Genomic DNA, 27,256 nt, shown 5'->3' with positions numbered 1-27,256 from the left:
TTGCAAATACACTACTTGGCACTCTGCCTGAAGATAATTTATGGATAGAGTGGAAAGATAGAAGAAGAAGAAGAGCCGAGCAAGTACCCAGCTGGCTTGGCATTAAATATTTTTGCATAGAAGAAATGGCCCCAGCCCTATCTCTTAGGCCCTGTATCTCTGCTTCTTCTAGTAATTGGAGGTCTCTTCTCCTTCTCCCTCTCTCCCTACCTCAATTTTGTGTCCTTCTAGTCTTATCTTTAGCAAGAAAGAAAGAAATGTTTTGTTTTTGTTTTGAAACTGACCCTTTTGGATTTAACGCAGAAAGAAAGTGCTCGTTCAATTTTCAGGTGGTTTATAAAGAAAGGAGTGAAAAGTTTGAATTTTTTGAATTCTTAGCTTGTGAGTGTTTCTTTCCACTGAAATTAAAGAAAGTTTTACCTCAAAAGTAGCATTTTTGAGGTGGGAATCAGATTATTCTGCATCTTATCACATGCCATATCGTGGTCCGGTCATGGGATGATTTGTGTGTTTGTCATTGCAAATGGTGTCTCCTTATATGCTATTGGGTTGCTTCTTGTTAGTTGTATCAACCAATTCTATTGCTTAAAATAATTTCTGAGCTGAGTGGTGCTTCTTTGTTTGTTATTTCTAAAGAAACTGGGCTACAGCCAAAAAAAATTTCAAACATGAAAAGCACCATATTGGGTCTAATTTTTCGAGGTTTGCTTTGATCGTAGAGAGATAACAGTGCTCGTATATTGCTTTATGTTTCAGCCAGCCAAAAATGCATGCTAATCCTTTCATCGCAAACATTAAAATCCATCGAAGATTGGAAGTAGTGTCTATGGGCATGTTGTCTCCTAGAAAGTTTTTGCAAAAGAGAAGGAAAGTGGAAGTATTTAAAGATGCGTCCGATGAAGCTGATCAGAAGAATTGGAGGAGACTTATGAAGCAAATCGAGGATACAGGTTCTGCAGTTTCTGTGCTTAGAAGGGAGAGAATCAAGAAAGATGGTCTTCCTAGAGACCTGGTTTTGGGCACATTAGTTAGGTTTAAGCAGCTAAAGAAATGGGATCTTGTTAGTGAGGTATGCAATAAAGGAGCTAGTGCTTTTTGTGTAAATTGTTGAGATAATTATTAGCAGTATAAACTCAAGAGAGTAAAAGTTAAAAGATTTTGACCATTTATAGAGTGAAGTTCAGATTATGAATCTAAGCACAAGGAGTTGTGACTGAGTTACAGTACCTTTCAGGGTTTAGTGCTCAATCACTTCCTGAGGATAATAGATTGTATTCATATCATATAATGGATTGAAAAATCCCTCTCATAAAGATTGGGATGCATGAGAACCACTGGTTCTTAAAGGCATAGCCTATGTATTGTTTCAGTTGATCATCTCAACTGTTCTATTATTTCAGAAGGAAAAATATGGTTATGCTTGTTTATCAAACCTAGGGTGTCAGCATTTTGGTTTTAAGGAACCTTGCGTCTATTAGGTAGCATTTTTTTCTTTTAAGAACAGGGATATATAAGAGGTGGCTCATTGATTTAATTTCTCCTTTTCTATGACAAAAAAATTGAGTAGCTGTCCCGAACTCATTCCTGCTAGTGTTTCTATGATTTGGATGTTTAGACTGTGTGTTTTGCATGCTAATCTACTTTATCTGCTAGATTTTAGAATGGCTTCAGTCACAGCATTGGTGGGATTTCAACGAAATGGATTTCCTTATGCTTATCACTGCTTATGGAAAGCTAGGGGATTTCAATGGGGCTGAAATGGTTTTGAGATCTATGAATGGGAATGGTTATGTGCCAAATGTTGTATCACACACTGCACTTATGGAGGCATATGGAAGAGGAGGCCGATATAACAATGCTGAAGCCATCTTTCGGAGGATGCAGACCTCAGGCCCTGAGCCCTCTGCTTTGACGTATCAAATAATACTGAAAACATTTGTTGAGGTAGCATACCTTTCTAAAAACACCTCATCTTTGTTTTCATTTGTGTTTTTACTTGACTTATTTGTGAGTTTGATTTCACACTCAGATTTTGTGATCCATATTCTAATGAACTCATTAAAATACTAAGCTATGTACCTATCTTACGAGACAATGACAAAGGAAATTGCAATGTCCCTAGAAATTTGGGCTAGGTTGACAGCTGAAGTATTTAATTTCTCCCTGGCATGGTTGGAACCTTTGAATCATGAAATAGGCGCAGAACTAAAGAGAGTTTGACCATCACCATTTGATGTTTTAGAAGTCTCAAAAACTTGCATTTATTGTTTCACATTTGCTATTAAAATTTAGTCTGCAGCTTAAAGTAGGATTAAATTGTGATAGTTATGTTTTGCTTATACCCTGTGTGAATGAGTGTCTATATCACTATGTTTCAGAGGTTCCATGTCATCACATTCACGTCAAATTCAAGGAAAAGACAAGTTTTATGTGCGTGTGAATGAGTGCATGCTTGATTTATGTATCTGTTTCAGAGGTTTCCATGTGTTGTGATCTGAAGCAAATATAGGAAAAACTCATTCAAATGGACCCTTACTGAAATACTATGAATTCTACATAGATATCGACTGTGATCTGTGTGTCTATGCATGTAGAACCAGCTGGAGGTTTTCTGCATTGCTTTTCATGATTGTAAATGTGGGATTTTATATGGATTTATATGTAATTCAATGAAAGCACTTTTCTTGGAGTAATTGTTTTTTTTTACATCTCGTCAGATTATTACCCATTTAAGGTAGAGTACCTACAGATTTTTTGGTTGAGGCATATGGGATGCAAATGACTTGACATGCTACTATCCGTAATTGTTTTCCTTGGGTTATCCTTTTCATGGGCCTTAAATCGCAAAGTGGATGTTTTTGTTTGATACACCTTTCAGTTTAGTGATTTTCTTTGGGATTTTACTCCAGGGAAACAAATTTAAGGAAGCTGAAGAAGTTTTTGAGACTCTTCTCAATAAAGAAAAATCACCTTTGGAACCAGATCAAAAAATGTTCCATATGATGATATATGTGCAGAAAAAGGCTGGGAATTATGAAAAGGCTCGTAAAGTATTTGCGCTGATGGCTGAGCGAGGAGTTCCACAATCCACTGTTACTTATAACAGTCTAATGTCATTTGAAACTAATTATAAGGAGGTTTCGAAGATCTATGACCAGGTAATATTCGAGGAATTATCTAATCTATATTTCATATTCTTGGATTAAGAAAAAAGAGACATTTTGACCATGCAAGTCAATATTCAATTACATCCAATGATACCAATACTCTTGAGACACTGTTCAGTAACGAGAGGGTGAACAATCTTTTAGTATGCTAGTATAGAAGTAAACAGGAAAAAAAAGGGGGGTTTCTTTAGACTTCATATGTAATATGCATGCTTGCTGGTGGCCTTCTTCTGAGGCCAAGACAGTTGGACATTTTCAATCGGTCTGTGGGAATTTTTCTGGGATGCAGAACTTTGGAAGTGCTAATTGTTTTTTTTTTTATTAATATCAGGATGTAATAAGATATGTGGTACATATGTGGTAGGGAATGGATGAAAATTGTTTCTGCTTCATACATCAAGATGGTTGTGATGAATATTTTACCATGCAATTTGAGTGAAGAACTTAATTAGTTGTGCATGGATGCTACTACCCACCTTTTTAGACATGCCCAGATAGTCTTATAAGGTTTCTGTGGTGATTAAGGGTTCGGTTTATCTATTTTTCAGTATTTCCATTTTGTCTTTCCTTTTATTATCCTTTTGTAATAAACTTACCAGATTTTGAAGTAAATTGCATAATTCTAGATGCAAAGATCTGGCCTTCGACCTGATGTTGTGAGCTACGCATTGCTCATTAAAGCTTATGGGAGAGCTCGAAGGGAAGAAGAAGCTTTAGCTGTTTTTGAAGAGATGCTGGATGCTGGTGTCAGGTGAGTAGAAACTACAAGTTTTATTTTCTGTAATGATGTTGGACAGTTTGCGCATGGTTTGAGTTCTATCATGATAATTGTGTTAATCCCCCCCCCCATCTCCTGCCAAAATGTATACACAATTGCATGTACATAATTATCAAAAATAAATTAAAGAAACTCAAGTCCTCGAAAAAGACTTCTCATTATTAGTCAAGTTTTCAACACGATTCATAGAAGTTTTCAAGTACTTATGGTTTACACAGGTTGAAGATGTGTTGCATTAGGGTGAAACTTTCCCTTAAACATTAGATATGAGCCAATCTAACACAAGCATTAACTATCATCTAGTGAACTCCGACCAGGAAGAAAAACTGATGAAAAGACCTTCCATTAGTCCAATACATCTTGTTGTATGCAGGATAAACCTTTTGTCAGCATCATGTTTTAGATTGAAGTTTTTTCAAGTTCTCATATTTCTGTTTCAGATTTTTCTGCTTACTGCACAAGACAAGTCTGGAGCTCATTGTTCAACAGCTAGATAATGCTGTAAATTTAATAGCATATTGTTAATTGTGGGAGTTACCATACTGTTGTGCTATCTTGTAGGCCAAGCCACAAAGCTTATAACATCTTGCTCGATGCATTTGCTATCTCCGGAATGGTGGAGCAAGCTCGGGTGGTGTTCAAGAGCATGAGAAGAGACAGGTAATGTTTCCCAATCTGAAACAAACATAGTTCATTTCTCAATATCATGTTACTGATGGAGTTCTGTTTAAGCAATCTACGTGTATGTTTGTTTATAAACAAACAGGGCCTACATAACATATCAATTGATCTTGGGGTGGCATACCATATTTTCTCTTTTCTTTTATGTATCCCATATGTCCACACTTTGAGTTTTTTGAAATACAGCCACAAATTGCAAGGTTACATTCATATATTTTGGTCTGTAAGGATACCACTCTTCAAGTTAATCACTGTAATTGACCAATCACATGCATATACAAACAGATTATAGAAAGTGAGTCCAGCCACACGCATTGCAAGTACTTCTGTTTGTGCAAGTTGTATGTTAGTCAAACTTTTTATTGAAGATGGCATACTTCTGGCTATATGTAATGCAGATGCACCCCAGATCTTTGCTCTTATACAACGATGTTATCAGCATATGTGAATGCTTCTGATATGGAGGGTGCTGAAAATTTCTTCAAAAGACTGAGACAAGATGGTCTTAAACCCAACATCATCACTTATGGGGCACTGATCAAAGGGCATGCCAAGGTAAATAATCTTGAAAAGATGATGGAAATATATGAAGAAATGCAGTTAAACGGTATCAAAGCAAACCAGACAATTCTCACTACAATAATGGACGCATATGGTAAGAACAAGGATTTTGGCAGTGCTGTTATTTGGTACAAGGAAATGGAGCATCATGGGGTCCCTCCTGACCAGAAGGCACAGAACATTCTTCTATCTCTGGCCAAGACACAGGATGAACTAAAGGAAGCCAGTCAACTTGTAGGATATCCAGATGATTGTGGTATACAAAGCATTAACGGGGCTTCTAGGTTTGCAGATGAGGATGGCAGTGATGATGAAACAGATGATGAGGATGACTATGAAGAAGCTGACAAGAATGATGACGAGGATGATTGTGATGGAGTGGATGATACAGCAAAGACAGTTTCATACAGTAAAGAGTGCGAAGACCTGATATTTCTTGATGGGGATAATCAACATAACTTGGAAGCACTACATGCACTTACGGTCATTGATTTGTAATTCGTGGACAGTTTTCGGCTGTGAAATATGTTTAGGTAACATAATCAGCTAGAGTTGCTTCATGGCAAATCAATTTTTTTGTGTATTTTATTCTTATGAAATCTTTTTCTTTTTTATTACAAATATATATAATAGTGTATGAGAGAACTTCAACCATTTAAGGTGGGAAGGGAAATCTTTCTGATAGAACCCAAAATACTTGGAAGTTTCCTTCAACACTTGAATTTGCTGTTTTTATTCTTGTTAATGGAACCATGACGTCCCATCTCTCTACAGGTTAGTTTGCGTTTAGGATACCAGTTGTCAAAACCGTACAATGGGTTGCAAGTTGAAGAATATGTCACAGAAACGCTTGAAGCTGCCGTGGATGAGCCGAGGGAGGCACAAAGTTGATATCTTTACTGGGTACTGGTTTGTGTATTGTCTGGTGACCGCACAGCACTATGTAACACCATGCCATCAAACAAATCTTTTGTTAAAATAATCAGTGATTTGAAGATTTTCTATCAATAAAAGAACAGCATTTGAATTACACAAAAAGATGGCCGTATTCCATGTTTACTGATTTTTTTTTATGAATAATAAGTAATTAGATATTGATTTAAAGTAGAAGTTAAATTTCCTATCTCCTCCTTTATGGTGTATATGAATTGTGAAGGAGGTGGGTGTTTTTTTTTATTCATTTCCCTTTTTTTTCCCTTTCTGTTTATTATTATTTTTTTAATTTTATCATTTAATATTTTTTTAATTTAAAGTTTGTCTTTATAAATTTTTTTAGCTTGTTTTTTTTAGGTTATCGTAGTCTCAAAATAAAAGTTCAAACATTTAGTTTGTGCTTGATTTTAAAAGTGTTTTTTTTATTATCGTATTATTAAGTAAAAATATATATATTTTAAAAAAAATATTATTAAACCTAGTGGAGTTCATCATCTAAATCGTGAATTTCATGGGTTAAGTCACGAAACTCAAGTTAATTCAATATGTTAATGTTTTAATATTTAAAAAAAAGTCATATTGACTCTTTTTTTTTAAATCCAAACCATATCTTTTACTAATTGTCCATGTTACTTTTTGACCTATCAAGCCAACTAAGTCATGTTAAAATAATTTTCATATGATTTAGTTTTAAACTTGAGTTAGATATGAAGTTAGAATTAGAGATTTTAAAATTAACATGCGGGATTGAATTTAATAATAATATTAAATAATTTCAATGACTTACACATTTCTTTACATTAAAAAAAATCTTGATTCAATTCGCATTGTAACGGGACCTTCTCTAAACTAGTTCAACATAAATAATTTAATTTAAAATTTAATAAATATAATTTCTTTGGTAGAATTATAAAAAAAATAAAAGAGGCAGCACAATTCCTATAGCAAATTTACCGTGGACCTAGACTTGTTGACAATGTAGATTAGAAAAATAAAATTTTGATGTGGCCCTTCTCAAGAAAAACAATTGGCTTGACTATTTGAGGTAACATGGTACTTTCATTTTCTTTTAGACAATTAAATTACTGACTTATCTTTTAAAGCAAAAAATATCAATTTGACATTTAGGGGTTGTTTCAACTTTTTCTTTAAAACAACACCGTAAAATAACTAAATTAATTTTTTTAATTGGTGTCTAAAGTATTTTTTATATTTTTATTATAATTTTTTTTGTTATAATCAAGTTGATCAGACATTTTAGAATCTTAATAAATATAAAATATTAATTTCAAATGAAAAGTTGTCGGCTCGTGGGATAGTCTGCGCTCTTCGGATGAAGGTTACAATGTTAGCTGGTGGATAAGTGCTAGCTTTCACGATAGTTTTTGAATTCGGGTGCCCATATGTGCTTAATGGACCTCAGGTTTATCGTTAGTTTTTATTCTTTTTATTATCATTTATTTTATTTAAAACAATTTAAAAAGTGAAATGTTTTTTTAATTTCATCATCCAATTTTTCATCTGTCAAATTTGATCTCTATTTTTTTAATTACTATTTGCTTTGTTTTTAATTATTTTCATAATTGAATTTGTTTTTTAGTTTCATCCTTTAACATTTTATTTCATTTTATTTTTATGTCAATTTGGTCCTTATTGTTTTGAATCTTTTTTTATTGAAACTTTATTTTTTAATTTCATCCCTTAGTATTTTATTGATCGAGGATTTGACTTCATGATTTTTCCAGGTTTGCTTTTTATGGAGTAATTTTGATCTCAAAACCTAGATCATGAGTTTGAAAAGTTAGCGTGGGATAACTTATGACTTTTTTAAAACCCTTTTTACAATTGAATTTTTTTTAATTTTATATTTCAATATTAGATTTGTTAAAAATTAAACTTCATTATTTTTTTTATTGAATTATCCTAATTTTACGTGCCGAGTTGTAGGGTTTACAAGCTAACCCAAATTAACTCCTATCAATTTTGTTTTGTATGATTTATTTGTTATTATTATCTATTTTTTATTATATTATTAAATTAATTAAATTTATTGAACACAAGTAATAACTCAACATATTTCTTTTACTTATTTAAAAATATTATCATTATCCGAATATTTTTTATATTAAAAATTATTTGATCTGACACATGTCGTTAAGTCCCAATCCCATAATCGCCTGAGAAGAAACAAAGTTTTTAAAAAATTATTTTTCCTAACCGACTTATAATTCATCAATTCCCAGGAAGACACGGATGCTGAATGTCTCCTCCTATATAAATACGCAAGATCAGACCGAATCTCCAAACTCAAGCATCCCTCCCTCCCTCTTCTCTTCTCCGACGACAAGATACGATGGCTAAATTTCCAGTGTCATGCAAAGATGGAAGAACTCAGAAGATGATCATGAGCTTCTCAGAGCTAGAAATAGACTTGGCTTGGCTACTAGTGCAGATGAGCAACAGGGATGACAAGCTGATCAAGGTCAAAAACAACAAGAAAGACGAAGCAGAACAAGGATCATATCAGGGTGATGCAAGCAATCACCGTTCACTTTTTTATACCATCTCTGAAGAAGAAGACGAAGAAGAGACTTATCCCAAGAGAAAGAACAAGAGGTTCAGGTCAATCGATCATATCTACAAGGTTACAGGACCAGTGCTGCAGGATTTTGTCTACAGCAAGAAGAAGAGACTTTCCTGTTGATTATGGTATTTGCTTCTCCTAATTTCTTGTGTCAATGTTCTAAATAGAACCTTAAATTCTGTGGGTTCTAGCTGGATCCTCGCATGGAGTTCGAAGATTAAGCAATGAAACAGATTTTAGATTTGACAATTGACAATGTTTCCTTTTTCAGAAGACTAAATCAAGAAAGTTTTGGTTCTACACTGGTAAATGGCCTTGCGTGTTCCTGTAGGCTGTAGGTCCGCTTTCAATACCTTTTTTATATTTTAATCTACTTTTATGATAATTAAAGTAAATATTAGTTAAAAATCCGATAGTTTAAATTTAAAAGGAAAAAAATATTAATATGATAGAAGATTTTAATAAAAAAATGGTTCTAATTTCATTTGGAGGAAAATTTTAATAAAATTCATTTTTTATTGGGGATTGTGAATTTGATTTTTATTTTTAAAATCAAGAAAAATATTTCTAGCTTTTTTTTTAATTTCTCTATTGCATAATTTTTTTATGTTAAAAAAGTAATTTGATTTGTTAAAATCAATAAAATTATTATAGGAGAATATTTCATTTTGGATCCATAGTATGTTGCACAAGCTTTTTTATTAAATAAATGTTTATGTTGTATTCACCTTTTCAGCATTTGTTATAACAAATATTTCGGAATTCATCAGTAATTGTAAGGATACACAGTTACACATCATCCAAAATACATTAAAAATAATTTATTTATTTTTTCATGAAAATAGGAATTAATTTTGGAGGATTTTAAAAAACAAATACAAATTAAAAATTTTAAAATCACAAAAAATAAAAATTGGGTCAGGGCACTGCCCACTTGTTTGCGCCTAGGCCAGTGAAGCTTAAGCCTAGGTGTCTCAAAATTATTATTATTATTATTATTATTTTAAAAAAAAGAAAGAAAGTGCAGGCTACTGCCCACTTGTTTGCGCCTAGGCCAGTGAAGCTTAGCCTAGGTGTCTCAAAATTATTATTATTTTTTTTTTTAAAAAAAGAAAGAAAGTGCATCGGTCGCTAGAACACTTCTAACCATAGTTCGTAGAACCGGCTTGGTGGCAGGGACACCTGGATTCTGGATTTTAACTGCGTCATCGAATTATCTGAGTTAATTTTAAAAAAATATTATTTTAATTAAAAAAATTAATGAGTTACAGTTGAATTTTTAACCAAGTCAACCGGATTTTTAGATTAACTCATCAAATTAGCAGGGTCACACTAGGTTTTTTCTTCTCTTATTTTTATTAGAGAGAGATAGAGAATGAATTTGATTTGATTTAAAGTAAATTAATATATAAATTAGTTCCAAAATATTAGAAGAAAGGGAGGAGGAGGAGGAGGTAACACTACCATGTTCTCTTTGTAAAATTAATTTGGTAGGGTGAGATATTGTGCATGGATGTGTTTTTCTTGTTTGGAAATATATTAAAATAATATATATATATATATATATATATATATTATTTTTTAAAATTTATTTTTAATATCAGCAAATTAAAATAATCTAAAAAATAAAAAATATAAATTAATTTTAAGCATAAAAAAAATCAATTTTTTAAAAGCGTTTTTGCATTGCAAAAACAAACAGTACCTAAGATTTTGTTTGTTTACATGGTTTAATAACATTGTTTAACTTGAAAAAACATAATAATAATAATATTTTTTGAAGTTAAATACAATTTAAAACATTGCATTATTATTGTGTAGAGTAGATAATAAGGTACTAAGACCCTGTTTATTTTTGCATTTTAAAAATTCTTTAAAAAAATAATTATTTTTATTTTTTTTACTTTAAATTTTTTTGGTGATTTTAAATTGTTTTATATGTTAATTTTAAAAATAAATTTTAAAAATTAAAAAAATATTATTTTAAAATATTTTTAAATTAAAAATACTTTAAAAAAAATAATATAGATATAAATGAAAGCTATGAGTTTACAGAGAAAGAAAACTTTGGAGAGCAGAAAAGGCGCGTGAAGGGCGTGCAATGTCACTTTAGAAGGAGACTAAACCTAAATATTCGCCTTCAAGTGCAAGCAACTGGTCTCTATATGTGAGCTTAAATGAACACCAAAATAACTTGTCACGCGCCCCAAATTGGCTGCCCGCCCTTGAGAGGGGAAGCCCTAAATAGGACTTCCAAAGCCTAGACATGACTCTGGGAAGCTCTAAGGCTAGCATGATCAACTCCCTCCCCAATCGTTAAGCCCAAACTTGACTACACATAATTTGAATATCCAAAAGAGTAATATTAAATGTTCAAAAAAATATGATAAGCATTTTTTTAAATATATATATATATATAATTAAAAAATTTCTTATTATTTTCTTAATGCTCACCATTTACTCATTTAAATTAGTGTTTTTATATCGATATATTTAATTTGGTATGTTTTTTTTAAAAAATTAAACAAGATGGTAAAAACTAACCTGGTATGACTCCATTAATTTAATTTAATTAATTTTTTAAAAATATAATATCATTTTATTTTAAAAAAAATCTTGAAATAATTATTATTTTGAATTTAGTCAACTGGGATGAATTAATTTGATTAAATGTATATAACTTGTGATCTAAGTTTTGTTATTCAAACTTAATAACTTTGAAACAAAGAAAGATTAGAGAGCTGGTTAATTGTCATCAGCAAGTGAAGTCCAAGTCCAGATTCTTTATTACTTTCTCAATCTCTTGATCAAGGTCTTAAATTTTCTAGAATAAAAACGTTTTCTTTTTCTCATGTTTGCTAACTACTAAAAAGATCACTCCTTTCTCTCTGCAGATTCCCTTGAAAAATCTCTCTTTATCTCAAAAAACCATAGCATTAAATCTCTTGTTTCTCATTTGAAAAACTAGCAAGTTCTTCTCTTTCATTCCATTTGAAGAAGTTGGGGAATCTCTCTTCCTGATCTTTAGAGATCAAAGATCAAGATTACAATGCAAGACTCAAATGATCCAGCCAGGAGGTACGGGCTTGTTCAACGCCAAATGCCAACTGGGTGCAGATTTACTCCCTCCGATGAAGTACTGGCCATTTATTATCTCTCCAAGAAAGGCAAGAACGAGCCACTGCCATGTCCATATGCAGTACGGGAATGTGATCTTTATGGCAGAGAACCTGAGGAGATATGGAAGGAATTTGGCGGAGACAGATTGAAGAGAAAAATAGACCAAGACCTTGGTCTCTTTTTTTCTTTACAAGATTGAAGAAGAAGAGTGGCACTGATCATGGAAGCTCAAGAATTGATAGGTCAGTTGGTAATAATATTGGTACCTGGCATCAAGAATGTGCGCTTCGTAGCATGACATGTAGTGAGACAAAAAAGAACATTGGGTCAAAGAAAAGATTTGTTTACAAGAGTAACAAGAGCCATAATGGAGGTAGAGTAAGTTGGCATATGCTTGAGATTAGTCTTCCTGATAATACTAGCGATCATGTAGTATGCCAGTTGAAAAGGAAAGAGAGAAATTCAATAAAATCTGGAAGAGGAGATGCAGGAGTACTACTGGAGAATGGCAATGGTGAGGGTGCTCAAAAACGTCAGAGGACAGTTTCTTGGACAAATCAAGAAGCAGGGCCTAGTTTCTTTAACAGCAACAAAACCCTAGAATCTTATGATGAGGCAAAGAGAAATTCTAGTGGAAGTGGCAAGGAAATGTTAGCGAGTAATTCAATAGAATCTGGAAGAGGACATGCAGGAGTGGAGAACGGCAATGATCAAGGTGCTCAAAAACGTCAGAGGACAGTTTCTTGGACAAATCAAGAAGCAGCGCCTAGTTTCTTTAACAGCAATAAAACCCCAGAATCTTATGAGGCAAAGAGAAATTCTACTGTGTGTGGCAAGGAGATGGGAGCCTCAATTGATGGTGGTCATTCTTTTGATCTGAATATAGAGTGGACTAATGCGGATGAAGATGACACATATACATCTCATAAAGAGCGGCAGCCGCACTTCAGCTCCGGGAAGAAGATGACCGAGATAGCTTCTTCAAGTCTAGCATCATTAGAAACTGGTAAGGGCACTAATCATGTGAAGAAAGCCAAAAAAACGCTGCGCTTTGACGTTAACATTATCACATTGTCCCACCCCATAACCACCCCTTGAAATCAATTCCTCTTGATCCACCGATCGAGACTCGTTCACCGACTGATACTTCAGATAGTGATGCCAAAGATGATCTGCTGAAGGGTGGAAACGGTTTGCTGATCAGGGTACTCAAGCTAAGAGTTACTGAAGCCACAGGCTATCCGTGTGAGATCATCTTGTTTGCCAGCCAGGTTTCAAAATGAAAGCCAAGTGACAGCTAGCTGGAAAAAACCCCGGACATGTTAACTTTCTTTTGTGTCCAAGATGCTTCAACTCACTGTCAGATGATTTTTCAAGTTCCGATGCTGCTTGTAAAATTTGTTCTACAGCTTATTTTCTTACCAAAACATGGCGATTCCAGGTTCTAGACATTGATAACGTTGGCACATTAATGTGTGGCTGAAAAATTATTGAAACTGGTGTAATTTCTCATCTTGGTAACTCCTAATTAGCGGTTCCTTTTCCCTCATGACTGGTTAATCATCCAGGACAATGAATCCACCAATCTCTTGTTTATATATATATGTTTCGGAGACTGCTGCTTCAACTCCAAATCATGCATGGTCAAGCAGATGTATGAAGAAGTAGGTTGGCAGATCCATTTGAGGAAAAGTGCATGCAGTTATATATATATGAAGAGATGGAAACTGTAAGCTAATTAATTATTTGGTTAGAATTTCGATTAAAAGATTCGAAAATGATTTATTCTCCAAAACAAAACTAAAAATCCACCAAACAATACCCATGAACAAGGTTGATACCCCTTCATCCACAAAACAATACCCATGAACAAGGTTGATACCCCTTCATCCACAAAACAATACCCATGAACAAGGCTACTCCAAAAAGACTAAAAATCCACGAAACTCTACCCATGAAATGCTTCATCGCGTTATCAAACTTTATCCACTTTGCTTGCCAAAGCCATGATGATCATGTGAGACAGTTTTTCTTGTAGCTTTTGATGTGTTTGACAGTGTGGTTGTGATTTTTTTTTAAAGTAATTTTTATTTGAAAATACATCAAAATAATATTTTTTTATTTTTTAAAAATTATTTTTAATATTTAAATGATATAAAAATACTATAAAAAATATTAATTTAAAACAAATTTAATTTTTTTGAGGAGGCTTCATCTAACTAGAGATAGATTATTCTAATTATGCCCCTAAAAGTTCCGAACGTAGAAACAATTTTGATATTCAATTGAGTTTTAATGAGTTTAAGAGAATATTTTTTTTATTTACTTTATATCTTTTTAACGTATTTTTTATTAGGATTGATATTATTATTAAATTATACCTCCTCTTGTATACCATTAATGTGTTACAAGCATTAAAAATAAAATTATTAAACTTAATATCAATTATCAATATCTAGTTCAAAACTCAGCTTATAAGTTGGATGAAGTAAATTAAATTGATCTAAATCATTTCAAATTATTGTTGTTTCAATGTCTTTTTAAAAATATTAAAATGATAATTCTTTTAAAAAAGCATCAAACTAATTTTGAAATAGTTCGCTCAAGTCATGTATTAACTTATCGAGTTATTTATATCAAATCAGGTCTACTTTAACCTGATTTTTTTAAAAACTTGACCTAAGCTAGAGACAAGGTATGTGGATTACTAGGTAGCCCTACGGGATCAAGCATAGTTTAATAACATTATTGAAAATGATATTTCTAATTAAATTAAGAAAATGAATATGAGTTTTCAATAATGTTACATGGAAATAGTTTGATAAATTATTGTTTGATCTTGTAGTTTAGTTTAAATTGTGATTATCTATTATAATTTAAAAATATATATTTTACATTCTAAACTTTATACGAGCGCTAATACTTAACATCCTCCTAAAAAAATTAATAAAAAAATCTAAGTATTTACATGATTATTATTATAATCCATTTAATTACTAAAGGCTATTATGTTAAATATTACAAATTCAACTCGTACAATATTGCCAACCAAGTCATTTTTTTATAACCTTATAAAAAATGTAAAACTAGGAAGTTGAAAGTTCAATGTATAATGCATGAAGGATTTTTAAAATATTAAGATGACAATACTTTAGATGATATTTGTTTTTTTTTTCTCTAAATGAGGCATTAATACATTAGGTTAACTTGAAACAACCATGTTTAACCTATGAAACTCTCAATCTACGACATGAGTCCATGAAAACTCCATGAAATCCAAATCAAAATAAATTAGAAACCCTAATTCAAATTAACCAAATATTGAAGTTCTAAAATGAAAAAAAAACATTCAATTAAAAAAAATTAAAAAAATTGACTTGAGCAAGCTTAGAACGGTAGCCCAAGCTGTGAAGCAATTCAAACCAATGTTTTTAAAGAAGAAAGAGAAATTTAAGACTCGAGTAATTGACCTGACTAAATTCATTAAACCGAATTAATTTAAAATATGATTACAAAATAACAGTGAACAATAAATAAAAAGGCTCGAAATAATTCATGTCATTTTCAAAATTAGTGAAAAATCATATAGAAACCAAAAAAAGAAGCTCATTTTCCAAATACGTCAAATGTTGAATAATAAAACTAAAAAAACATAAGCTTAAAAAAATATAAAAAGACCCGAGATAACGCAAGTCGTTTTTAAAAGCAGGGAAAAATCATGTACAAAGAAAAAAAAAATTATGGAGCCCAATATATAATTAAATCAAATGTCAAATTATGAAATTGAAAAATATGAATTTTAAAAAAAAATGAATCTAGACAAATATCCTAAACTTATGTTAATCTCTCAAATTCACAGTCCATTAAATCCTATACCAGATGTCAATTAAGAAGCTCAATTTAATGTTGAAGGATGAAAATGAAAAGAAAAATCAATTTTAAAACTTACTGAGGTTAAAAAATAGCAATCAAAATAATAAAAATAAAAATATAATTCTTAAATATAACAAAGGAGGATGAAATTGTAAAAAAAAATCTAAAAACAATTCAAAATAAAATAAATAGAAAGATTGTCATGAAATATTGCAAGTAAACCATAAAAATCATGAAAGAAAGAGAAAAGAAGAAAGTCAATTGTCGTCAAACTATATAGAATTAAACCACATGTGCCGTCTAAGAAGATATACTTTATCGTTGTGAATCAAAAAACACTAAGAAAACTTCTGTAGACACCACAAGTGTTACTCAAAAGCAACAATGTGACTCATTTGATGGCACGTTCCACGAACACGGCAACGGCAGCAACTTTTCCTTCTTTTTATTATTTATTTATTAATTAAATTATCAAACAATCCCTAAAAATATATCATTATTGTAAAAAAAAACCCAATATGAAATCAAGAATATATCCTAAAGCGGAACTTAAAAAATTTCTTTTATTCCAAGGGCATTAAAAATAGTAACATTGTGCATGGTTAAAGAAAGTTTAGATAAAGCTACTAAACCAAAGTGAATTTTTATTTTAGTTTTAAGAGTAATAAAGTAATTGTATTGCAGGAAAAATTGTGAAAAAACTAAGATAGCCTTATCAAATTTACAATGATAAATAAACTGAACTGTATTTTTTAACTTAACTATATTTTTTAAAATATTTATTTTTTTAGTTTTAAATTATAATTTTTTAAATTATTTTAATATGATAATATCAAAAATAAATTTAATAAAATATAAAAAATATATTTTTAATATATTTTTAAAAGAAAACAACATTTACAAAACCCCAAATTCAACTTTATCTCGATATAAACCAAGTGCAGGTCAACCGTCTTCTCCAATTCCAAAACCCTCTATTACCTTTGCCTGCACCGCAACGCACCGTCCTTATTTCCTTTCTCTCTCAGAAAGCACAGTAACAAAAATGGTCAAGAAACGAAAGCCCACTTCCAAACCCCAACAATCATCCTCTTCTAAACAACCCAAAATTGAAAAGCCCCCGCAGCCTCCACCACCTTCCTCAGAAGCCGAAGAAGTAGCAGCAGTGGTAGAGGAAGAGGAGGAGGAGGAGGAGGAGGAGGAAGAAGAAGAAGACAGTTCCTCATCAGAAACAGAGTCAGGGGATTCAGGATCCGAAGAGGAGGAGGAATCTGAATCTGAATCTGAATCCGAAGAAGAAGAAAGCGAAGATTCTAAACGAGAAACCATAAGCAAAATCTTACAACCCTTCACTAAAGAACTACTTATCAAAATCCTCAAAGAAGCAGCCTCCACTGACCCATGTATCGCCACAGAACTCTTCAACTCCGTCGATTCTGACCCAGTCCACCGCAAAATCTTCGTTCACGGACTCGGTTGGGATGCCCACAACGAAACCCTTATCTCAGTTTTCAAAAAATACGGTGAAATTGAGGAATGCAAGATTGTAACTGATAAGGCTACAGGTCGCTCAAAAGGGTATGGTTTTCTTCTCTTTAAAACGCGAATTGCTGCGCGGAAAGCGCTTAAAGAGCCACAAAAAAAGGTGGGGAATCGAACGGTTTCGTGTCAATTGGCGTCTTTAGGAAAGGGGCAGAATCAGAAACAGGACAATAACTCTGATGTCAGTTTGAGGAAATTGTACATAGGGAATGTGGGTCCGCAGATTAGTGTGGAGAATCTTAGAGACTTTTTTGCTCAGTTTGGAGAAATTGAAGATGGGCCATCAGGTTTTGATAAGAGTACTAGGAAGTTTAGGGGTTTTGCCTTTATTGTTTATAAGAGTTTAGAGGGGATTAGGAAGGCATTAGAAGAGCCTGTTAAGGTTTTTGAAGGTTTAAAGTTGCAGTGCTCACTATCTACTAAGAATAGCAGTGGTGGTGGTGGTAATGCTAATGTTGCGGAGGCGTCGAGTGCTGGTTCTGGTAACAATGCAGGAGTTGTGCAGGGAAATTTGGGAATTCAGGGTTTATTGAACCAGGGAATGGTGGGGCAGAGTGTGAATCCAACAGGTGCAGTTTTCTTGGGGCAGAATCCTGCTTTGGGGGTTTTGAATCCGGTGCTGGGTCTAGGTGTTGGTGCAGGTGGGATGCTGAATCAGACAGGGTTGAGTCCATTGTTTCCTGGTGGGGTTTCGCAGCCTTTGAACAGAGTTGGGAATGTTGGTCCTTCTATTGGATTGGGTGCAGGATTTACCACACAGCATGGGATTAATACTATAAGCAACAGTATGATTGGTAGTTATAATTCTCAGGCTGCTTTGCAGGGATTGGGTGCTTATCAGAGTTCTCAATTGAGTCAGCCTTCTGCATCAGCAGCAAGGTCTCAGGCTGGCATTGGATCTGTGCCGAGTTATTTTGGGCGCTAGGTGAGACATCTGGTGGATCCTTGTGATATTTCTACCTCTTCTTAGTGCAGTTAGAATAACAGTATGAATTTTACTTTCAGCTTTCTGTGTAACCTGGCTCCTATAGTGTTCGAGGTTTTGACAATCTTCGTAAATTTGTTGTCCCCATTATTAGTGCATGAGACACTTGTCACTGACGTGACTGTAAAGTGTATGTCTGGACACATTCACTTGTTTTTATATATATATTGACAATGAGAGTATGAATTTAGGGTCCTAGTTGAACTAATAAACACAATGAGAATCGTGCCTTTTGTACTCAACTTTGTTTATACTATGAAATCTGTAATGTTATGGATTGAAGAAGAATAGGAGGAGATGGATTTTTTACTTAATCCAAGGAGAAAAAGCTTTGAAATGTAGAAGTTGTTTGCTGGATTTTCTTGTCAGCAGTTTGTTTTTGTCAGCCTTTTGACAATACATGGCTGGAGTTGGAGGAGGAATTTTTGTTTTGATCATTGTGTAAAATGGAAAATGGCATTTGAGATAAAATGAAGGTGATAATTTATGGAGGAGATTGATTTTTTGCAAAAATGGCAAAAAGGGGTAGATTGATCATGAGAGAGTTAGGAGGATATGTGGAGATTAGCTTGTGGGAGAGCTATGATTGATGGGCTAGTTTAATTATGAATGTGCTCTGTGATGTGGAAGTAGGATTCTCTTTTGGCACAATGTATGGACCATGGTGTGCTGCTGTATTTCAATTACTACAAGCAATGCATGAAGCCTTGGCTAATTGGTGCCTATATAGATGGACTAGTCCAATATTTACCAGAAAAGATTCGTAACTTGATATCTCATCTTACTATCAGGGATTCGTCTTTATCCTCTTGAATTTCTTGCTCTTTGCAAAGATTCTTTTTGTGGGTTTCTTTATCCACTGAGGTTTAATTTTGGAACCATTCTTTCAATTTATTGATGCTGCAGGTTTTAGAATTTGACTTTTGCTGCGAATGTTATCGTAACAGGAACAGGACGCCAGGGAAATGGGGGATACTGGATTCAAGTTCATAATAACAATACGTACTTGTATTCATTTGTTGGATAAATAAATTGGTCAATAATCTCAAATTAATTGCTAAGGATTCAATTTCAGCAAAAGAGTGTTACAAGAAGATCCTATCAGTTCGTTAACTTCTGCAGCACATTTCAATTCTCTGTGTACACTTGTAATATATTTGCTTGTGGATGTTCTGTCTTTAATGGATTTGCATTTTCCTCCTTTGGAATTCTACGCTACATCTCATAAGCAGCTGCTTGATATCTGTTGTTGCATTGCATTTTCTAATAAGCTGGAATCAATTAAACAAGTCTGTCATGGCATGTAATTTGGTTCCATTAAATAATAATCTCTTCTACTGTTTTTATGTTGCAGCCTCGCTGGACACAGATGCAGGTAGCACCATGAGAGAATTTGAGGAGCTGAATAAGACGTTCAAGAGCTGAGCCATAGCATCACCATGGATAGTGGAGTTAAGAAGGGAGGTAGAGTGAAGATAGGCACCGCTGCCTTTGTGCTCCTAGCAATTTGTTTATCAAACAAGTAATGGCTATTGAACACAGATTAACAGTATCAACACAAAGCACTTTGTCTTGAAAGCCCTAACATGAGCACTTTGATATTTTTATTCCTTTTCAAGTACCCTGTTTGAGATTCATCTTATAAATAAGTTATTATTTGATCCCTTTGTTTTTAGTAAAATAATTAAATATATAAACACACACACAACATAGTTCTCTTATATAAGCTATATTATCCTCTTTGCTACCATTCCATTTAAGATTAGGAATAGCAGTAAACGGACTTGTGTTTTACAAGTACATCTCTCCTAGCTTCTATTGAATTTAGAAATAGGCTTGAGTGTATTATTTTTTTATAATATAGATAGGGGATCTCTTGAATTATTGAACAATTGAATCTCAAAGACACGAGCTTATATAACATGACCGATCAATAAAACTAGATGACATGATTGATCAAAAGAAATGCTCCAACACTATATAGATTAGACTAGATTATTGGTTTGTGTTAGTTATGAGTCTGATTAATTTTTTTAATATAAAATATATTTAAGTATTATTACCATGTTTTATAATAATAATAAAAAATTATTATAAACTCAAAATATGATAAATATTAGAGGATATATATATATATTTTAGATATTGATACATTGATGTATTAGTCAAAGTTTGTTTTCAACTATTGAGACAGATAATATATTGAATTGACTCAAGTTAACTTGTCAAATCTTTGACCTCGATTATGAAACTATGATAACCCTGTATAAAGCAAATTAAAATAAATTATAAACGTAAATTTCTAATCAATTTAATATGATGAAGGGTGAAATTAAAAAAAAAATATTAAATTAAAAAAAGGACAAAAAAGCTTCTCGGGTTAGCCTGCAAAACTAGCAACCCGAGTCATGAGATCGGGATAACCTTATGAAAAGTAAATCAAGAGAATTACAAAGCTCAATTCTCAACCAACTCAATGTTTAAGGATAAAATAAAATTAAAAAAAAAATAGTCAACTTAAGCTAACCTGTTAAACTTACGATCGACGTCATGATATAAAAAATATAAAACCTGGTTCTCAAATAACTTAATATTAAAAAAGAAAATTGAAAATAAAAAGAAAATTGAGTTATTGAAAGGTAAAATTAAAAAAAAAATCAATTAAAAATCACCCAAAAAATAAATTAAGTCAACTAGAATTAACCCATTTAATTTACGATTTCAGTCATGAGATAGGAATAACTCCATTGAAAGCAAATAAAAAAAATATGAATTCAAATTAAAAATATCCAATTAAAAAAGAAAAAAACATAATTAGAGTCAACTCAGGCAACCTATTAAACTCACGACTCGAGTTATTAGATCGAGGTAATATCATATAAAACAAATCGAAAAACATTATGAAGCACAATTAAAAAAGGAAAAGAAATAATTAGAGTCAACTCATCCAACCTACTAAACTCATGACCCGAATTATTATATCAGGATAACTCTATAGAAAGAAAATTGAAAAAAATACAAAGTTTAATTTCCAACAAATCTAATATTAAACAATAAAATCAAATAAATAAATTCATGAGATAAATATAAAAACCTAACATAAAAAAAATTAAAAACAAATACTAAAAAAAATTACACAGTAAAATTTCAATTAATAATATTTTATAAATGTGATTATAATAATTTGACCGCATATAAGATGCTTTTATGGTGAAATGATGATTAGGATTTTGTTTATTAGTATATTTTTCTTATTCAAGTTCCACTACAATCCTTAATAATTTACTATTAGGGTTAAAATGATTTTTTTATATAATTTAATTTTTATTTTTAATATCAACATATAAAAAAACACTTAAAATCATTAATTTAATTAATATTTTCAAGAAAAAAACAATTTTAAAAATGCTTTTAAAAGAAAAACTACCTAAAAACCAAACAGGTACCAAATGATTAGTCATGTCTAGTTATATCCTTTTTGGCAAAGACTTAGTTCTAATTTCCAACCAGTAGCTATTTAGGGCATTAGATGTTTACACATATTATAATATTCATACAAATTATAATATTCATTACTAAATTAGTTGGGGGTAATAATTTTTTTTTCCTTTTTAAATATATAGTAAAACAACCAAAATATTATTAGAAGTAAACAAATAAAAATTAGCATCAAAGAGCAATTTAGTATTTTCACAATGATTTTTTTATTATTATTAATTTAGTTAAGGACAATTTAATATTTGACCAAATATATATAAAAAACAAAGTGAAACAACCAAAATGTTTTTTAAAGCAAAAAAATTTAAAACTAATGTCAAGGGGTTTTTTTATTTTCGCAATGGGTTTTTTGTTATTATCATGTTAGCTTAGAGACAGTTCGATATTTGACTAAATATATATAAAAAAAATATAAAAACAAAAGGGTTGGGGCATGTGTGATGCCTCCCGATATCCAAAATGTCCTCCCGCTATGTCGTTGGAAGCGTCATCGTGTTCTCTTCTTAATGGTGCGGCGTATGTAAGCAATGGTGGTCCAGTTTGTTGTCGGTTGACCTTTTTTTTCTTTTTTTTTTCTCTTTTTTCCCTTGAAAATTACAACTTGACCCTATTTATTGTTGGTATTTCAACTTATTCGTTGGATTTGTAATTTTTATTCTTGGTTATTTTGTAAAAGTTTTATTTGTTTTCAATTTCACCATTCAATCCTAATTTGTCAAATATTAATTTTTTTTAATTTGGTTTTCATTCTTTTGATTATTTTAGGCCTTTTTTTAAATTGATTTTTCTTTAAAATTCCACCATTCAATTAAAAATAAAATTTATTTTGTATTTCATTTTTTATCCACATTCTTTTAATTGTTATTTTTTTGTTTTGAATTTTCTTGTGTAATTAATATTCCTTTTCCAAGTTAACCTTTTAAAACTAAATTAGCTAGGAATCGAGCTTCATGATTTTTCTAGATAGAATACTTTCGATTTAATGTCCTAGATTACAAGTTTGAAAAGTTAACGTGTGTTGATATCTTTTTCTGTTACTTATTTTTTTTCATCTTTATAATTTTTTATGTTTTCTTTTATACTAGGTTATCTCAATTTCATGACATTGGTTGTGTTTTAGTGGGTTAACCTGAGTTAGCTCGCTCTTTATTTCACTTTCACGAGTTACAGATTTATTATGCTAACTTGGATTGAATTATCTAGTTTTTTTGTTATTTTTTTTTATCAAATTTCATCATTCTATATTTAATAGTTTGAGAATTGAGTTACATTATTTGTCTATTTTTACAATTTTTCCCCTAGATTATTGTTATAATTGTTTTTTAAAATTTAGTTTATTTGCTATCATTATTTGTTTTTTGATCATTTGATTAAAATAAAACTAACTTATCTAACCTAATTTAGTTTATAAATCAAGTCATTTTTTTTTATAAATCGTGTTTACGCTATTTAAACATCATTTTTAACATAAAAAAAGTCTTGTGGCATAATGAGGATATACGAGTAGTTTTTTTGAAATGAAAGTATACTTATTAACCAATAACAATATAGTAGCAACATTTCTTGTCCAATCTAGGACCTTTTACATTGTTATAAACTCTTAGAACTAAAATGTACTCCTATGTTTGTGTAAGGAGTATGTGAGCAAAGTTATAAAACTTGGTCCGTTTGTAATTTGATCTAAGGTCCATAATTTGATTTAAGATTCAGGTTATGAGTAATGATTTAGGTGAATTAATTTAAAATAATATTGTTCAAATATATTTTTTAAAAAATAAAAAAATATATTTTTAAAAAATTAAATATTAGATCAAGTTTTAACAAGGTTTTAAAAAAAATTAAAAAATTAAAATATATTTTAACATGATTGTGAGTTAATCCACCTAATCAATTAAATTTATTCTCAATATAATTCAATATAAAACTCAACTCGAAATAAATTTGAAGTGGCGAGTCCATCCTGGCCAGGGAGTTGTAACAATTAATGGGAGATGAGTGTATAATATAATTTCTCCATAATAATAAAACCCAATCGGACTCGGCCAGGCTAGTCGAATGTCGAATTTTTTTTAACGAGCCCAAGTGGCTAAAGCCCACAGTGTCTTTTTTGTCTGTTCCTATAAAACGCAAAAGTGAAACGTGGAATTCTGACGTGACAAGTCTCAGCAAAAAAAACAAACATTTTTTTTTCCTCGTTCAGGTCCTCTGTTTCTCTGATTCAGAGTGCCACCCAGATCATCTGAAGTACTAAATCCTTTTCCTCCAGGTATTATTATAATTATTTTTAGTTTTAGTTTCTACGCGGTTGATTGATTGTATGATTGATGTGAGTGATTTATTCTCTTGTTGAGGAAAGTTAAACCCTTGTTTGGTTTGCGAGAAAAAGGAGGGAAAAAATATGAAAATGAAAAATCTACTGGAAAGTTTGTGTTTTGGGTATTTCTTTGAATATTTAAATTCTGGGTTTCCCTTCTTGGAACTGGAGAGGAGAGGAGAGGAGCATTTGGGATTTAAAAAGTGGGTTTTTGTTGTTGTTTTTAATGAGTTTTTTTTTAGCTATTCATTTATGGGATTGCATTAGTAAATGCTGCTTTTCAAAGTTAAAGTTTCGAGGCTTAACGAAAAAAAATGCGTTTTTTGAATTGGTAGGTTTTATGGGTTAGCTTAGCAGATTCATGAGTGTTTTTTATTTTTTGAAGGGCAGTGGGATTACTTTCTAGATGGAAAAATGGAGGATATTAAGATGATAAGTGTTTTAGGGTTTTTGGGAGTTGTTTAGTGACTTTGGGTTTTGCCTTTTTTTTTCCTTTTCTTTTTTTTAATGTGGAGATAGGTTTGGGGTTAAGAGTTTGATGGTGAATGGGGGTTCAAACGATGGCATCGCAAAGCAATGGCCAACAATCTCATATGCAGCCGTGTCAATTGATGAGGCAAACCTCGTGGTATAACCTCACTCTCAACGAAGTTGAAAACCAAATGGGAAACTTAGGGAAGCCCTTGTGTAGCATGAACCTTGATGAGCTTCTTAAAAATGTATGGAGCACCGAAGCAAATCAATCGATGGGAATGGATAGTGAAAGTACCGCAACATCTTCTCTTCAACGTCAGGCTAGTTTCACATTGGCTAGGGCATTGAGTGGGAAGACAGTGGATCAAGTCTGGAAAGAGATTCAAGAAGGGCAGAAGAAGAGGTTTGGTCAGGAAATGAACGTTCAGGAAAGAGAGCAGACACTTGGCGAAACAACTTTGGAGGATTTTTTGGTACAAGCAGGACTTTTTGCCGAAACAACTATAAGCCCTTCTTTAGATTTGGTTACTGTTGCTGCAGTGACTCCGCAATGTTTTCCACAGAATAGTGTCCTCTCCTCATCCCCTTCAATTGGCACGCTATCTGACTCTACGACATCGGGATGGAACAGGGATGCCCCAGATGCACTTGAGAAGAGTCTTGACAGGAGGCTCAAGAGAAAGATCAAGAACAGGGAATCTGCTGCCCGTTCTCGAGCTAGAAAACAGGTAGGCTTTTAAACAGCTTCCATTTGTCTTCAGGGTTTTACTGTACCGTGGACATCTATTTGCTTACCCATGTCCTTAAAACTGAATTTGCGAACATGCAGGCCTATCATAATGAGCTGGTGAGCAAGGTTTCACGTTTAGAGGAGGAGAATATAAAGCTCAAGAAAGAGAAGGTAGGAAGGATATTTCATTTTAATCAAGCTGCTTTCTATTTCTTTTTCCGTGAACACTTGTCAACCACTCCAAGAGGAAAGATGAAAGAAATGGCCAAATGATTAAATGCCCCCACTGAATTGGAACTAGTGTTCCAAATTTTTAAGTTGTATTTCGGCCCAGTTCAGATTGAACTATTTTAATAGAGATGATGCACTCGGTAGAGAGGACTAGCTAGCAAGGATATTTGGTCTTGATCATAACTGTTAGGAGTAAGGCTTAAGTAAGTTGACAGTTGTTGGAAAAGCCATATTTTATCCATCTCTAGATGTAACCTGAGAAGCTGCATGTTGTCGGGTGCTAGTCATTCTAATGCTGTGCTATTGTTTTGGTGCTCCTTGTCATGTTAATTACAACAAAAATCTTGTTTTTTCACATTATGGTCAATTTGGGGAAACATTTGCACGGCACACACACGCGTTGAGAGAAAGAGAGACGGTCACGTCAGTTGTTGGTAGTTAAACAATATGATAATTTTTTTAAAAAACTTCTGGCTAACATTGCTCCTTGAGATGTTGATCAATCATATCTCAGGTGTGACTCCTAAAAACCGTAGGTTTTGGTGGATAGTTAGACTGTACTTCCATTCATTCATTATACTCCATTAATCTTCCACAATTAAATCTAGAAGTAGATCTGATTTCAGCCAGCTTTCCCATCAATTCCCTCTAGTTAAGCCAGTGTTCAAAGGCCCTGAACTCAACCCGAACAAGCTGTGCTGGTTTAGTGGGATTTGGAGTTTGACTGGTATTTTGAAGAGGTCACTTAACTGGTTGAGGGACATAGATAGACTTTGCTAAATATTTTTTCATTTGGCTGAATAATTTAATCAGCCAAGCAGGGCAGTAATTAAATAATACATTCCTGGGGACTTGTTACATTTGTGTAGAAAAATGTTCGCTTTTTGTTGCAGAATCTTGTTGACGGTTGCTGTCGGACCTGAATACTGGATAGAAGGTGGCAAGTTTTAGCTTTATAAGATGCTGTAATTTATAATGCCAACCAGAGTACATTACAGTATTTGTGTTTGAGTAGTGTATACAAACCTTATTCCACAAGTCTAATATCACTCAAAAATTATCTTTTGATTCTTTTACTAAACATTTTCTTTGATAAAGCTTATGCAAATTTTATTTAATTGTAAAGTTTTCTTTCTATATTTGTTTTTTAGTGCTTCTTGCTGCAAGAACCCTGGAACTGGATTAAAATAGTCAAATTCTCTTTTCTGCATCGATGAAATTTGGCACTATAAGCATTAGGCTATCAAGTCGGTGGTAGCTCTATCTTAGATAAATGAGTACTTTACATTGAAGCAACGGTTTTGTCCTACAAGGAGTTTTGCATCCTGATTTTTCTCGCTTTCTATTTGAATTTCTTTGTTTCTAGGAATTTGAGAAGAAGTTCCCAATTGAACCTTCACCTGAACAGAAATATCAGCTTAGAAGAACGAGTTCTGCTGCTTTCTGACATACATCTCTCTATTTGAAAGATTTGTAGTTGATCAAGCGTTATTGCTAGCCTCCTGGGTTTGTGTGGAAAATGCTGTGGAAATTCATCACAAGGCTGCTTCACCGCTGCTGCTACTGTTGTGATTCCACCTAGCCCGCCATTAGCTTTCATCATATGTACATTCAAGATGATCTTGGTATTTTATACAGCACCATATGTGCAATGTTTATAACTTTATATGTCTAGGCTCCGACTTTGAGAAAGAATTGTGTCTCACCCGTGTAATAGATTGTGAGAATTTTAAGACATGGACATCATTAACTTAATTGTAACCAATTTCTCGAAATTTCTCTTTC

The 27,256-nt window shown here is 32.4% G+C and overlaps 3 protein-coding genes across 8 annotated transcripts; all 3 read left to right on the top strand.

Moving 5' to 3' along the window:
- On the top strand, positions 1 to 6,225 carry LOC133674821 (pentatricopeptide repeat-containing protein At3g59040). Of its 4 annotated transcripts, none has more exons than XM_062096093.1 (8): positions 1 to 181; positions 757 to 1,069; positions 1,654 to 1,944; positions 2,910 to 3,158; positions 3,794 to 3,918; positions 4,507 to 4,605; positions 5,025 to 5,720; positions 5,962 to 6,225. In XM_062096093.1, the coding sequence occupies exons 1-7, from the start codon at positions 126 to 128 to the stop codon at positions 5,683 to 5,685; spliced, it is 1,794 nt and encodes a 597-aa protein (XP_061952077.1). In that variant the 5' UTR covers positions 1 to 125; the 3' UTR covers positions 5,686 to 5,720; positions 5,962 to 6,225. The 4 variants fall into 4 exon arrangements, with proteins under 4 accessions (XP_061952077.1, XP_061952069.1, XP_061952085.1 ...); XM_062096101.1 differs by lacking the exon at positions 5,962 to 6,225 and adding an exon at positions 304 to 381 and having other exon boundaries at positions 28 to 181; positions 5,025 to 5,901; XM_062096110.1 differs by lacking the exon at positions 5,962 to 6,225 and adding an exon at positions 330 to 381 and having other exon boundaries at positions 34 to 181; positions 5,025 to 5,901.
- Positions 6,226 to 16,631: 10,406 nt separating this feature from the next.
- Positions 16,632 to 19,888, top strand: LOC133672001 (UBP1-associated protein 2A-like). Its single transcript, XM_062092599.1, has 2 exons — positions 16,632 to 18,164; positions 19,579 to 19,888. Exon 1 carries the CDS (start codon positions 16,743 to 16,745, stop codon positions 18,162 to 18,164), a length of 1,422 nt encoding a protein of 473 aa, XP_061948583.1. The 5' UTR covers positions 16,632 to 16,742; the 3' UTR covers positions 19,579 to 19,888.
- A 3,983-nt stretch (positions 19,889 to 23,871) lies between these two features.
- On the top strand, positions 23,872 to 27,256 carry LOC133690610 (ABSCISIC ACID-INSENSITIVE 5-like protein 2). 3 transcript variants are annotated; one of them, XM_062110848.1, is made up of 4 exons: positions 23,872 to 23,988; positions 24,556 to 25,238; positions 25,340 to 25,411; positions 26,838 to 27,256. In XM_062110848.1, the coding sequence occupies exons 2-4, from the start codon at positions 24,582 to 24,584 to the stop codon at positions 26,916 to 26,918; spliced, it is 810 nt and encodes a 269-aa protein (XP_061966832.1). In that variant the 5' UTR covers positions 23,872 to 23,988; positions 24,556 to 24,581; the 3' UTR covers positions 26,919 to 27,256. The 3 variants fall into 3 exon arrangements, with proteins under 3 accessions (XP_061966832.1, XP_061966841.1, XP_061966825.1); XM_062110857.1 differs by lacking the exon at positions 23,872 to 23,988 and having other exon boundaries at positions 23,998 to 25,238; positions 26,941 to 27,256; XM_062110841.1 differs by lacking the exon at positions 23,872 to 23,988 and having other exon boundaries at positions 23,998 to 25,238.

Source organism: Populus nigra, chromosome 1 (genome assembly GCF_951802175.1).
Source record: "Populus nigra chromosome 1, ddPopNigr1.1, whole genome shotgun sequence".
In the NCBI taxonomy this organism is placed as follows: domain Eukaryota; kingdom Viridiplantae; phylum Streptophyta; class Magnoliopsida; order Malpighiales; family Salicaceae; genus Populus; species Populus nigra.
Note: the sequence above shows the minus strand (reverse complement) of the source record. Positions and strands in the feature narration are given on the sequence as shown.

Excerpts from the sequence above, each read along its gene's own strand:
- LOC133674821 (XM_062096093.1), top strand. The coding sequence starts at position 126 with ATGGCCCCAGCCCTATCTCTTAGGCCCTGTATCTCTGCTTCTTCTAGT. Across the intron at positions 3,159-3,793 it reads TTTCGAAGATCTATGACCAG|ATGCAAAGATCTGGCCTTCG; the intron begins GTAATATTCGAG and ends GCATAATTCTAG. Across the intron at positions 4,606-5,024 it reads AAGAGCATGAGAAGAGACAG|ATGCACCCCAGATCTTTGCT; the intron begins GTAATGTTTCCC and ends TATGTAATGCAG.
- LOC133672001 (XM_062092599.1), top strand. The coding sequence starts at position 16,743 with ATGGTCAAGAAACGAAAGCCCACTTCCAAACCCCAACAATCATCCTCT.
- LOC133690610 (XM_062110848.1), top strand. The coding sequence starts at position 24,582 with ATGGGGGTTCAAACGATGGCATCGCAAAGCAATGGCCAACAATCTCAT. Across the intron at positions 25,239-25,339 it reads GTTCTCGAGCTAGAAAACAG|GCCTATCATAATGAGCTGGT; the intron begins GTAGGCTTTTAA and ends GCGAACATGCAG. Across the intron at positions 25,412-26,837 it reads TAAAGCTCAAGAAAGAGAAG|GAATTTGAGAAGAAGTTCCC; the intron begins GTAGGAAGGATA and ends CTTTGTTTCTAG.